At 39.9% G+C, this 13,875-nt stretch overlaps 1 protein-coding gene across 2 annotated transcripts in view; it reads right to left on the bottom strand.

Annotated features, from left to right (window-relative positions):
* Window positions 1-13,875, bottom strand: part of hibch (3-hydroxyisobutyryl-CoA hydrolase) — a 26,764-nt gene extending 12,889 nt beyond the window's left edge. Inside the window, exons 1-7 of one of the 2 annotated variants that reach the window (XM_085248933.1) lie at window positions 13,721-13,875; window positions 13,387-13,429; window positions 12,301-12,432; window positions 11,286-11,370; window positions 11,101-11,181; window positions 10,907-10,959; window positions 1,628-1,706 (exon numbers count right to left, since the gene is read on the bottom strand). In XM_085248933.1, coding sequence (XP_085105059.1) covers window positions 1,628-1,706; window positions 10,907-10,959; window positions 11,101-11,181; window positions 11,286-11,370; window positions 12,301-12,432; window positions 13,387-13,429; window positions 13,721-13,752 — 505 coding nt within the window. In that variant the 5' untranslated portion in view covers window positions 13,753-13,875. Of the gene's footprint in view, window positions 1-1,627; window positions 1,707-10,906; window positions 10,960-11,100; window positions 11,182-11,285; window positions 11,371-12,300; window positions 12,433-13,269; window positions 13,430-13,720 lie in introns of those variants that run through there. The other variant, XM_085248934.1, reaches the window with a different exon arrangement.

Genomic DNA, 13,875 nt, shown 5'->3' with positions numbered 1-13,875 from the left:
TGTACTGGGTCCAAAATTATTTATTATTTATATAAATGATATTTGTAAGGCATCTGATATATTAAAATTAGTATTATTTGCAGATGACACAAATATTTTTTGTTCTGGGGGGAATCTAAAGGAGCTGCTGGATACAATTACTTCAGAAATGTGCAAAATTTAAAAATGGTTTAACAGGAACAAACTATCGCTAAATCTAAGTAAAACTAAAATTATCTTATTTGGGAATTCCCTTAGAAATGCACAAGTGCAGATTCATGTAGATGGTGTGGAAATTGAAAGAGTACTTGAACATAAGTTTCTTGGTGTGATTATAGATGATAAATTAAACTGGAAGTCTCATATAAATCATATACATAACAAAATTTCAAGAAGTGTCTCAATCTTGAGTAAAGTAAAACACATTCTGGACCACAAATCACTCCACATTCTCTATTGTTCCCTGATTGCACCGTATTTGAATTACTGTGCAGAGGTTTGGGGCAATACTTACAAATGTTCGCTATCATCAATCTTTATATTACAAAAAAGGGCCATAAGGATAATCCATAAAACTGGTTACAGAGATCATACAAATCCACTATTCTTAAAATCAAAAATTCTAAAATTCACAGATCTGGTTCATTTTCTCACAGCACAAATTATATATAAAGCAATAAATAACCTGCTTCCTGACAATATTCTAAAAATGTTTTCTAAAAGGGAACGGGGATACAATTTGAGGGGGGAATTAAATTTAAAACATCCTCGTATCCGTACAACATTAAAAAGTTTTTGCATCTCTGTGTGTGGAGTGAAGCTGTGGAACAGACTAAGTAAAGATATGAAGCAATGTCCAAGCATGGCGCAGTTTAAAAAGCGGTTTAAGGATATGGTTTTTACAGGGTACAGGGAAAAGGTAGAGATTTGATAGGGTGTTCTTGTCTAATATTTTCATGTGTGTGTATATATGTGTGTGTATATATATATGTGTGTATACATGTGTATACATGTGTGTATATGTATATATATATATATATATATATATATATATATATATATATATTAAATATATATAAAATTGTAGGTTGTGTATCCTTCAGGTGTTAATGGGGTTATTGAAAATGTGTATATGTGCGTATGTGTGTATATACGTAGGTATGGATAGATAGAAACATATATGTGTATATATTAAAAAAAAAAAAAAAAAAAAAAAAAATTACACATAACATATAATGTAATTACAAGGAGGTATTTCTGTAGTCTATTGATACTAGATAGTGGAAAAGGGGTGGGATTAAATAAGCTTATGCTTCTTCCTGCTCCTTTTTGAACATGGACGTTATTTGGAGTTGTGGTTGCTCGTTTTCCTTTTGTTTGCTTTGTTCATTTGTCTCTTTTAATTCTATTTTTTTTTTTTTTATACTTTTTCAACATGTTCAAAATAAAGATTCAATCAATCAATCAAATCACTCTTCTGCTCGTGTTTGGCTCCCCAGCTTCAAATGCAGACAGACCTTGTATGTGAACTGGGTCCAGCTTGAAATCATTGCTCCTACATAATTAATATTCTAGATATACACTCCCACTGATGTGGGCCAACCCTTGCCACTGAGCACTCCCTCAATCAGGCAGATCGCAGGCTTACCAATGGCAGTCTCTGGCATTGCAAACAGCGTCTTCTCAGTGGCCACTCGAAACCGTCCGTGAACTGAGAGACCCACGCCCTACAGGTATAAGAGAACACGTTTTAAAATAATTAGAGAAATAAAATAAAAGTCATATGATAGAATAGAGTAAAATTAAAAAAAAGAAAAAAAAAAGAAAAAGGAGGGATCAGTGTCATTAATGACCGTCACCTCTACAGAAAGCTGGAGACTCAGATGAAAATTGGCTGAAAAAAGTAAACCAGGTTAACCTGTCAAGAAAGTGTGTGTGTGTGTGTGTGTGTGTGTGTGTGTGTGTGTGTGTGTGTGTGTGCGTGCGCGCGTGTTTAACTCATGCAGCTCCCAGCAGGGAGAGAGGTGAAGGCTAATGAGCAGTGTTGGCCAGAGGACATTTCCAGCACAGTAAGGTGTGTGTGTGTTATATTATAAGGTTGCCTTGGAAACAACATCCCCTTGCATACCTGAATGCATATGGCCCTGCAGATAGGCAGGAAAATTACACTACCTGATTGTTCATTATAACTGAAGTACCTGTCAATTGGAAGCTTTTATTTTGAAGGTCAAATATATATCTGCAATAACAGTGTTAGACGTTCAAAGAGAACATTGTTCAATCCAAAAAAAAACCAACACATAAAAATGTTTGTTGTGTAAAAGCTGCTGGTGTATCTCAGTTCATCCCAATGCCGAGTGTCTGTTGGTGGTGGGTTATGGCGTTTGCTGTTGTAACGTTCAGGCTTCAACGTTCTCACCTCTCACTCACTTTGTGAATTTGACATGTGTGTAATTAGACAAAGGAAGGAGTAAATGGCTCTTACAGGGGTGGATTTTACCCCGAACTACAATCTTTTCTCAACTCTAACCAGGTAGTTTTATAACCTGAGCTTGATCATCAACTCATCAATTAAAAAAGCAACATCAAGTGCAAAACACAACAGAGTCCAGTCTGCTGTCCAGTGTTCTGATATCAGAAATCCCGAGGTCTCAGTCCGAATTTACAACTGGATCACTTCTTAAAATCTGACATTCTACTCAAAAAGTTGGAGAAGCCAAACCAACGCTGACTTTGTTGATGAATTGTTGAATGGCTCTAGCTTGGCACGGAGAAAGCTTTACTGGAACATGTTCAAGTTGGGTGTGACATCACTCCCAGCTCTGACATCCAAAGTTAAAAAGATTACGGCATAATGCGACTGCCATCACGCCAACGTCTTAATGCGGACTTTGTCAGGATCGTCACCTCTTGGCGGCCAGTACTTCCACAGTAGCTCTGTCAAAGTGCCAACGCCAAAAATGACACGACGTGTGAGAATGTGTCGATCCACAACATTCAAAACTGTAATTTATGTGGACAGCAACAATAAAAAAAAGATATAAAAACAGGAAGCGATACACAAACCCTCAAAATCAGGATTATTTAACTTGAGGACCCACTCGCTCCATTATCATGATGGAAACCTTTAGCAGTGGACTCCCAAAATTAAAAGACCCCCATTGATAAATTCAGGGATCTGGCTTAATGAGTTTGGGTTTGAATGTGTAGCAGACTCTGTGTACACAGTTCTTCTGCTCTCACTACACCAGTGTATTAATACAACCCACAATCCTGACTTTATGAATGTGGGCTTTATGATTACACTCGTGGCATTTCATCAATAAAAATAGTTTAAATCTGTGTGACATTTAACCGATGCCAACATCCTGTGATGTGTCGGGGAGTCGATGTAACGCAGACCAACATTCGTTGTTAACTAACCACCAGTAATTATTAATTAAACCACAGAACTGGTGTCACAATACAGTTTAATAAGGGCCAACCTTTTTTTCAGTGTCTGAAGATTCTATATATAAAGGATCATGTTTGAATAACAGATATAAATTTAATCTCACATAATTCACATGGCACTCCAACCTCTCGTCCAAATTGGTACAAAAACAATTTGGTGGTGTAGAGAAACCAGCGTAGCAACACCAAAGTCTTCCTATAAGCAAAACTTCACACCTTTTTTACCTGACAATTATATGATGTAATTCTTTGAATGTCGGCATGGATCTGTTATTACTGCAGCCTGTACAAAATCCAGCAGCTCGTCTTTAGACAGGAATGAAATGCCATTGGTCACATCTTCACATGTTCATGTTTTTAAAGAGTCTCGCTGGTTTGGCGCCACCCTACTTAAGAGACCTTTTACAGGTTTGTGGTTTTTATTGTGGATTTTTGGGTATATTCATAGTCTGCTTAATGACTCTTGTGTATAATGTATGTATGTATTTTGTACAGCCTGTGCAGCATTTTGGTCAGCTGAGGTTCTTTTAAATGTGGTACAGAAATAAACTAAATTAAAGCCATGTACATACAGAAAAATAAGGTTTTTCAGCTTTTTCCCTGCACAAGTTACAGTCCTACTATTCCCTTGTGAATCAATGTAGCAACATGACTGGCTGATATTTCCTCTTTCAATTGACGGCACCATCCAGCATCTTAACATTTCAGAATTGTCCCACTGATTTCTATTCGTTTTTTTTTTTTTTAATTTTTTGGCACCTTGCTATCGTCTTACTGTATATGCACTCTATGAGTCAGCACTACTAAAGATCAATCATGCTGTCGTTTAGTGCAAAGTAAAGGTTGTTACCTGCTGAGGGATCAATCACAGCCAAAACAACAGCAGCTGATTGATTACAGCTGACAAACTGTCTTTATCTTGATCTCAGCGATCAACAAAAGAGTTCAGAGCTGGACAGCAGCGCTGCTGGATCCGCCTCACAGCAGAGAGATAAACGACCACAGGGGAATAAAAATATCTGATCACTGGAGACTAAACAGGCCTCTGCCAAGAGAAGTTGCTCCTCTGGAAGACCCAGAACCCAAAAACCTTAAAAAAAAAAAACACCATTGGGGACACAGGCCTTTGCATTTATTTCATGATGACATTTCTCAAAAAAAAAAAAAGTTAAGGATGGATTTACATGAGAATTTTTCCAGAGGTGAGGCTTTGCCCCACTCAGAAGTGGGTCATTCATTATAAATATACTGAATTTTAAAAAGTTCCCACCAGACCCCGTCAAGCTGATTTTTTTTCTATGCATGCAAAATTTCACTGTCATACTATGAATATTTTCAAACTTTCAGGTCTTCAAAGTATATACAGGTAAGCTGAAATTTTGCACCTTCTTCCAAGCATTTTATCAGAGACACCGACATGCAAACCCTGTGAGATCCAAACTTGCTCAGGACCTACAATGGTTTGATCGATGTGATACAGCTAAACTTCCAGTGCTTGTTTCTGTTCCTCCGCATCACAGACATTAAAGTGGTGATGTTTATCCAAACTCTCTATGTTTATACACAATCCTTCATTTAATCGTGGGTAATTATTAATCTCTGGCTCCGTTTCAAAGCGTCTCTTTTATCCAGTATCCCCTGCCCTTCCCTGATCCTAGTTAGATCAACACAGAGAGACTGAGGAGGAGCTTCTTCCCGCAGGCGATACGGTCTCTCAATCACACCACCACACAGTACTGACCCACACATATGGTTCTTACACACACACTGGACTTTCTGGACATTGTTTTTACACAACACTGGTCACTATATTCTTCATTTCCAGTTAATACTTGTACAGCTGCTGTTATTGTGTATATATTTATTTATATTTAGATTTCTTCATACATTCTTATATAGTTCTATATTGTGTATTTTGTTGTACAGTTATTTTATTTTCAACTTTAATTTATATATTTTATCTTATTCTTCCCAGTTAAATTTACCCTTCATTCTAATTTGTGTTGTACAGTTATTTCATTTTTAACCTTAATTTATATTTTATTCCTTCCTAGTTAAATTTACCCTTTTTAATTTTGCATATTTATTTCCTATCTTATTCATAGCCTTTCCTTTTTTTGTTTTCTTTAGGTCACGAGTAGTTGTCCAAGCATTTCACTACATATCGTACTGTGTATGACTGTGTACGTGACAAATAAAAATTTGAATTTTGAATTTATTTATTTATTTATTTTTATACCGGATGTAAAATGGTAAATGGTAAATGGCCTGTATTTATATAGCGCCTTACTAGTCCCTAAGGACCCCAAAGCGCTTTACATATCCAGTCATCCACCCATTCACACACACATTCACACACTGGTGATGGCAAGCTACATTGTAGCCACAGCCACCCTGGGGCGCACTGACAGAGGCGAGGCTGCCGGACACTGGCGCCACCGGGCCCTCTGACCACCACCAGTAGGCAACGGGTGAAGTGTCTCGCCCAAGGACACAACCACCGAGACTGTCCGAGCCGGGGCTCGAACCGGCAACCTTCCGATTACAAGGCGAACTCCCAACTCTTGAGCCACGATCGCCCTAAACAAGAGTGGTTACGGTTTGCAGTTGTAGCATCTATTCTCATGGTGATGTGTTCGTAAGAACTCTGTGCAGTTTAACTTTTACTTCCATCTACAGCTGTGGAAGCTATATGAACCTTCAAGTGTAAACTATGCTCTTTAACTGGCACCTTTTATTACATGTTATGGGAATGACTACTTTGTGGAAACAGTCTGGTTTTTAAAAGCCATAAATGTGTTTTTGGATGGCAACAACAGTTGCTCACTTTTATCTTGAGTTGTCCATCGCATGTATCTATGGGTCCTAAAGACAACACTTTTAAACTTTGGGCTCAAAAGGTGGAGAGGGCTTACGTACTGAAAGACCCACCTCCTATTCTTTTCATACCTCTCCATTCATCTCCTCCAGGCCTCCTTTCTTTGGGGTTTGTGTTTGTTTGCTTAATCTGTGTGAAGCTCTTTGGTTTCACTGTTTCCATGTTGATGTTTGTTACAAATGTAATTACAAAAATACATAGAATTTACATTTCAACAAACGAGCGAGTGCTCCTCTCATCTGCATCTATTTTTAGTAACCAGATGAGTCATGTAAAGCGACGTGACCTTGAACTGTACGATTGATGTACCGAGTGTTGAGATTTAAATATATATTTTAATGCTTATTTGCTGATTATATTGTTTTATGTATAAAAGAGGGCCAGCTTTGAGACTAGGTCACAGGCTGACAGGAAACTGCATGTTTTTTGTAGAGTATGAGCAACAGACAGAGTGAAACTAAGTTCAGACAGGTTGCCCTGGCAAAAGACCTCAGAAAGGGGAAGTTATTCCAAGCTGCACAGGAAGTTTTAGTGCACAGGCATATTAATAAATCAGACACAGAAAAGAGGAACTGAGTAGAAGGAGTTTGTTTGTAATGAAACTGTGTGTGTCACGTGTGACGTGTGTGACGTCTGAGGTAACAAAATAACACCATATAAGACACATGTTGAGCTTGTAATGTTAGAGATCCTGCAACTGGCGTTTGGGCTGTGCAGGGGTCTCTCTCTTCCGTAAGATGATTGAATTAAAAGAAATATAAATGTTTTGACCACTATGAGTCGGGTTTTTCTCTGTTCTATCATGGGGATAAAAAAACAAACAAAAAAAAAACGGGTTTTAATACGAGTAAATCACGGTATCAAATTCAGCCAAAGGGCAGAAATAACATAACCTGAAAATAACTGTGGGAAAGCTTACTTCTTTTACGAAGAAAGAGAAAGACAAATGAGAAAAAGAAGGATGGCTGAAAGCAGCCTGTGGAACAAGAGGCCGTTTAATCACATTACTCGAGTTTCACCATAAAAGTAGTGGAATACTGCGAAGCGCTGGTATAGAGCCTTATAAGAACATGTCTCCAGATCCTCCTGTAAACAACGCCAATTTGTCAGCAGACGAGCGTGTTTACAACTTAAAAATTTACAACTTGGCTGGTGAAGCTTAGAGTGCTGAAGATTGTGGAGGCATTCCTGAAGCCCTCTTTAGGATATCTGGGTTATTATGACGTAGTTGTCACACAAATTTGGCTTTGCATAATCAGAAATCAGTAGGTGAGACTGTGAGTGAGAGTGGAAAGTCTGTCACTTACACACCAAGTGACAGATGTCTGTTTGGACACAACAGTTGAGTTACTCTCCACATCGCTCTCACTCACAGAATTCCCCTTTAAAACAACTACACAGGCTCTGGATGGAAAACGAAAACCTTAAAACAGAGATTAAAAACCTTGTAGGCACTCCTTTCATGAGGCTATCAGGAAAAATGTAAACAGGAACTCTTTACTCCAAGGAGACAGAGATCAGAGTCATGCAGCTCTGGGCAAATATCTATCAAACGGGCAGCATTTCCCTTTACGAGCCATCTTAAATACAAAGTGTTCTCACTATGTAAATGTTTGAAATCTAAAGTGCAAGCACAGAAGGACAGGGACGCAGTGTCTGCTCAAACAAAGCACGGTGGATTAATAAGGAGCATTTCACAGAGCTTAATTCAGTGGACTTTAAACAAGGTGAGCGTTGACTGATGTGCGTGAGATGTGATGGGATAATCAAACAGTTTGTCTCTGACTGCTATCTGACCTGCCTTTTACTCCCTGGTGGTTTGTTATCGCTAATGTAATAAGAAAATATGTTCTTTGTGGGGGTTCTGCCCTGAGCTTGGAGCAGATCTGCGATCAGGGGCCTCTTGGACTTGTCCTTATATAGAGCTGCCCCTTTCCATCCAGTTATGCGCATTAAACAGCAACCACCCTCAGGATGGTTTGCTCTGACATTAGTGTCGCCTCAGTGCTGACGTGACACATTGAAGAGGTCGACTTCAAATCGCTTTAGTTCCAGAGACATAACTCATCACACAGAAGTGATTTCTCTGTGTGGAAATCACACGATTCAACAAACATCACAGTTTTTGATGGGCTGATGACCAGAGCTGACTTCAAAAAAACCACACAATGCAGCACGCATGAGATCCATCCAGCATTTTACTTCATGCTGTTGTTCTGACACACAAATTACAGCTTCTGTCAGTCTTGGAAAACATCATCATCATCGTGGCTGTCTAAACACAGAGCAAGCCAAGAAACAAGATGATTTCTGGTTCACAGCTCTGGGGATTCATCTTCCTGTAAAATGTACTCCATAAAAGTGGAAGCAAGGTGTTATAACCTCAGGATAATAATGCTTGGAAACTCAGGGGCCACTTTCAGGACGTTTACTGACCACTTTCAGAAACATCCACAGTTAGCCACAACACATACAGGAACCTGTTTTCCACATGACATTCTGATGGGGAAAACCCTTAAAAACCTCTGAAGGTTCCGGGGTGTAAGGCCCCCAAACATACATTAACACCAATACTCACTACAACACAATCAATATTTATTTATGTAGTTTATAAAAGTGCTTTAAAGAAAATAATCTGAGATAATGATACATTTAGAAAGTGGGTAAAAGAAAAAAAAACATTCAGACAAAGACTGTTCAATGCTCTGTATGTGAAGCTGAGGATTTTAAACTGGCACCAAGTAATCTAGTGAGCCAGTGAAGGGACATGAGCAAATCAGGGGACCGTCTGTTGGAGCTACTGAGGTGATTTAGGGCAGATTTACTGAGCTCTTCAACAGAAACTATAAATCTTCATTTAATAACATTTCTCAGGTGAAAAACTGGATATCAGCAGCAAATAAGTGCTAATATTAAATTTCCTGTCCCAAAGACAGCAGATATAAAATGAATAAGAGGGGACCCAGGTCTGAGCCCTGTGGGACACCACAGAAAAAGAAAATAAAAAGGGGTTTAGTAGAAAAACCTGCAGAAAGGCTGAGAATCTACTTGTTGAAGTCAAAACCAAATGTTTTCCAGATGGTTTTGACCAAAGCAGAGCTAAAAGGAGGAGTTTGGGCAAGTCAGTCCCATCTCAAGGTCCACTGAAACTTTGCATCTGTAGTTACAGACAAAACTAAGATGTCTTCCGCTCCCACAGTTTTATTCGACGTTGCTTTTCCAGTGATTTGATTCTTGTTGTTAATTCTCCTTTAGCAGTTTTTCTTTTCATGCTAATGAGGTTTTATGTTAATTACAACAATAAAGTTCTCGATCCAAAATTAAACGCTGTTTAGCGTCTGATGAATCTGACTGAAAGAGTGTTTGTTGAATAAATTCTGGAAAGACCGGCAAGACAAACACCAGCACATTTTCTCTGCTTGCTATGTCTCCCATTATCCATGACTGTAATCTGTTTTCACTCCCAATGTAGCTGGGATCACTGACATAATGCATTCCCTAACCCTAACCTCACCTCAGAGTGGGTCTGTTGTGTTATTTTCCTTATTTTCTGTTCTGTTGGTGGATGCTAGAACCAGTTTGAAAGGTTTTGAAAGGTTTATTTTAAGTCTTGCCTGTGTATGATGTAAGATAGATTTAATATTTTCATTTCAGACTAAGAAACTCCACCCTTATTTAAACCTACCGATTATGAGGGGTAGCCGATCAGAACAAAGCTAGCTTACTGGGGGAGAGGCTAAAAAAAAAAAAAAGCACCAAAGGCCAAATTAACCCTTGCTCCACTTTGAGGATCCACTGCTACTTATATTTACAGAGAAGCACTGGATTTCTGTACTGTAGGTACTTCCCAGCCTCCAACCTGGATCGTCTGCTTGTAAGGTGAATGTGTTAACCACTACACTTTCAAAATGCAAACACAGGTGCATGAATATGAACTCTCGCTACCTGGTATCTCCATCAATATACTGTAATTAATAACAGGCCTCCTTTAATGAAAAAACTAAGTCCTAATTATCAAACTTCCCCCTAAATATGTGAAGAGCAGCCTTAATGCCCTTTCACCAGTCGTTTCAGACCTAAACTGGTCCTTACAACAGTAGCAAAGCACGCCCACACATATGCACACAGACAAGGTCGTGATGACTAATGAGCCAATGGGATACTGGCTGCTGTGAGAGACCTCGGTGACACCTCAGGAGTGACATCACCATCAAGGTCACATCAGAGATTCAAGCCTCACAGCATCTCCTGTAACCAGGTGAGTTGAACCGTGCATGTGTGCAGCTCTGCATGTATGACACTACACTAAAAGTACCAGTTCATATTCCACCCAAATCTGACACCTGGAGGGAAAGACTAGTGGCAGCAACAATGATTTGTCACTTTACATTTCATCCAATCAGAGGCCACCTTGCCACTGGCAGCAGGTAACAGGAGCAGATAAATCTCCACTGACACCTACTGGCAGACTTTCACATAACATTTCATGAGAAAAAAAACAAAACAAAAACGTTTTTCATGCCTACAATTCATGCCAGTAATGGCAAACAGTATCCATCCTGAACTTTATAATACAGGATAAAAACTCAAACTCACCCCTCCCATTGTTATGCCATCAATAAGGGCGATATACGGCTTCTGGTACGATCCTTGAAAGAAGAAATAAAATGTATAAGAACAATGTGAAGCTGCCAGAGTGTTTGGATAAGTGAATGAAAACAGACAGGTAACATTTTTATTAAACAAAATAAATAAATAGATACATACATAAAATTAAATAAAATACATACCAATAGCATTGTTCAGAATATATTCCTCACGAAAGAAGTCCTGGGCAAGAGAGTCTCCGACCTTCCCGGCCTCTGTTACAGCTGAGAGGGGGAAAAAAATAAGATAAAAACAGTAATCGGTCACACAGGTCAACATAAAAACTCATCTGAAACTGATACCTGAACCTTGAAGGCAGCTTGCTTACCTCTAATGTCTCCACCTGCACAAAAAGCTTTGTCACCTGCTCCTTTAATGATCACGATGTCCGTCTCGTTGTCGCTTTCCCATTTCTAGATTCCCAAACAAGGCAAAACACAGTTTTTGTTTACAGGAAATCTTCCTTTATTCAAAAACCTGCCTTAAAGTTATCGTTATTAAGTTATAGAGACTGCATGAGCAGCTACATCTGTGGTTTAAAGAGTGTGAAAAGGGATCTTTGTACAGAAATACAACCAAACATCTTCAGGACAGGTGAACCTGACAGATCTTTCACAATGTCGAACTACACATCGGTAAAAAATGAAAGGAAAAGAAAAAACCTGTGCTCAGTGTGATTCTTCAGTACTTGTTTATCCAAGTTTCTGGAATGCTACCGGACGGATGAACACTACTACTTCTTTTGTTACTTCCTTTAGGGGTTGCTGCAGTGTGTTATCTGCCTCCCTACCATCCTCCTCTGTCCCACATGACCACCTCCTTCACTACATCCATGAATATCCTTTGAAGTCTTCCACTTTTCTTCCTTTCTTTCAGCTCTTTATTAAACATTATTTGTCCAATATATCTACTATCCCTCCTCTGCACATGTCCAAACCATCTCAGCTTTGCTTTTCAGACTGTCCCCAAACTGCCCAGCTCCCACATTCTCAGTTTGAGACTGACATCATGGAGATATTTGCTCCATAATAAGGAAATAATGACATCCCACAGCCCGCTGATAGCCTCATGTCATCCTTTTTTCCTTTTCATCCCTGTGAGTTGTTCATGCTGTAGATATAAAGAAGTGGTTGCGGTACTTTAGCATCTACGGAAGAAGAGTAAGTATTAACGGAGTAACTGTTCTGTTTTGGGAGTTTAGGTGACAGGAAATTTCAAACATCTCAACAAAAATCAGCTCACTGAGCCCCTCTTTGATCACTCAGGACCTGGTGGTGCGTGGACAAGGAAAGGTCAAGATTTTTCTTTTAATTCGTCACATACCAGATTTTGATACTACATACCTTGAGCTGGGGGTAGATTTGCCGGATCATGGTAAGGTTGAGGGCATTCAGGACTTTGGGTCTGTTCATGGTGATCACACCGGTTCTGCCCACCTTCTCCAGGAGAACCTCCGGTTCTGCATGACTCGACATCTGTAGAGCAGAGACAGGAAACCTCTATAGAAATATCTCAAAAACACTGAAAGACAAACACATTTCAACATCCACTGATCCAGGTAATGAGGAAGCAGTACAACCAAATGTTGGGGATCAGGATCCAGGAGGCTCCCTGATGCCCAACACTCTTCAAATCCTTATAGTGTGGAGGAGTAGTGGCTCTACTCTGATCGGACTCCTCAATCATTTAAACAAATCAGGACGGCGCAGTTGGTTCGACCCTGCAGATTCTGCTGCACAGCCTCTTAACAGGTTATGGACCCCAGACTGACAGCAGTACTTGGCTCTGATTTTAGAGAAGTTCAGTACAGCTGTGAACCCATGGTGCAGCTCAACTTGCTGCCGTTACCTTAAACTCAGCTTGGATGTGATTTGGGGATGGCTGGGATTTAAAGTGATCACCTTTTGCATTTGCTGGCCCTATTTTTTACTTTGAAGGCTGAAACCTGTACACTCTTCAGCAGTTGGTTCTCCTCGTTTTTGCCAGCAGATACTTGTTTGTGTTGTGTTGTTGCTCATTACTAGTTTAAGTTTTTTTAAACTCAATGACATCAAAACAAATTTTTCCCTTGCACCTTCCCTCCAGCTTATCCTGCAAACTTACGGTTCCCCCCTTTAAACGAGCCAAGCTAAAGGCCATCATCACTTCAATAGAGGGAAGAGTCAATGTATGAAGGTTACTGATAGGTATGACTAATGATTAAAACTGATAAGGTTTTATTGATACCAATGCCATTACTTATTGATCCAGTTCCCTCACTAATTTATTTATGATTTATTACTCCAGTAACCCCCAGTGTTTCCAACACGAACCAGAAGAAAGATGTAGTAAACTCAGCAGGGAAGCAGATTCTGTGTTCCTGCGCATGTCTGATGTGAGTGAAATAATCAGAGGCGGCAGTGGACCATGCTGCTGCTACAACTTCTCACCATGTGAGCCTGGATTCGCTGCAGCCTGCAGAGGGACCTCAGTCTGGAGGAAACAGCAAACACACGGAGCATTGATGACGGTTAATAAGCAGATCTGAATTAACTGGTTCAACTTACACCGCGGGGTAGCAGATACCCCGGCTACAAACACACAACCAGTCCTAGCAGGTGAGTGCAGGAAATCAGCTGACAGCCTTATATTGGTGAACAAACCTGCTGGGTCACTTTAGTGTATCTACTTGTGCCGTCCATAGCTCGTTTATGAGCAGAGACGGTCATTTAAATGTGCCAGAGGAAAAACAAGCCGGCTGCACCTCCCAGGTGAGGCTCGTACCTGTACGCAGACGTCAGGACCGTCAGGGACATGATGATTTTTGACCTGTGCCGCGGGGTCAATAGCAGAACCTCTACAGCCTCGAGTTTCAACGTTTACTTCCTGGAAGCGGGGATGAGCTCCCGCTGATTGGTGGGTGTCGGTGACGCCAGAGC

The sequence above is a fragment of the Mchenga conophoros genome, linkage group LG16 (genome assembly GCF_057382185.1).
Source record: "Mchenga conophoros isolate Kocher_MC1m ecotype Shallow Benthic linkage group LG16, M_conophoros_male_GT1.1, whole genome shotgun sequence".
Classification (NCBI taxonomy): Eukaryota; Metazoa; Chordata; class Actinopteri; order Cichliformes; family Cichlidae; genus Mchenga; species Mchenga conophoros.
Note: the sequence above shows the minus strand (reverse complement) of the source record. Positions and strands in the feature narration are given on the sequence as shown.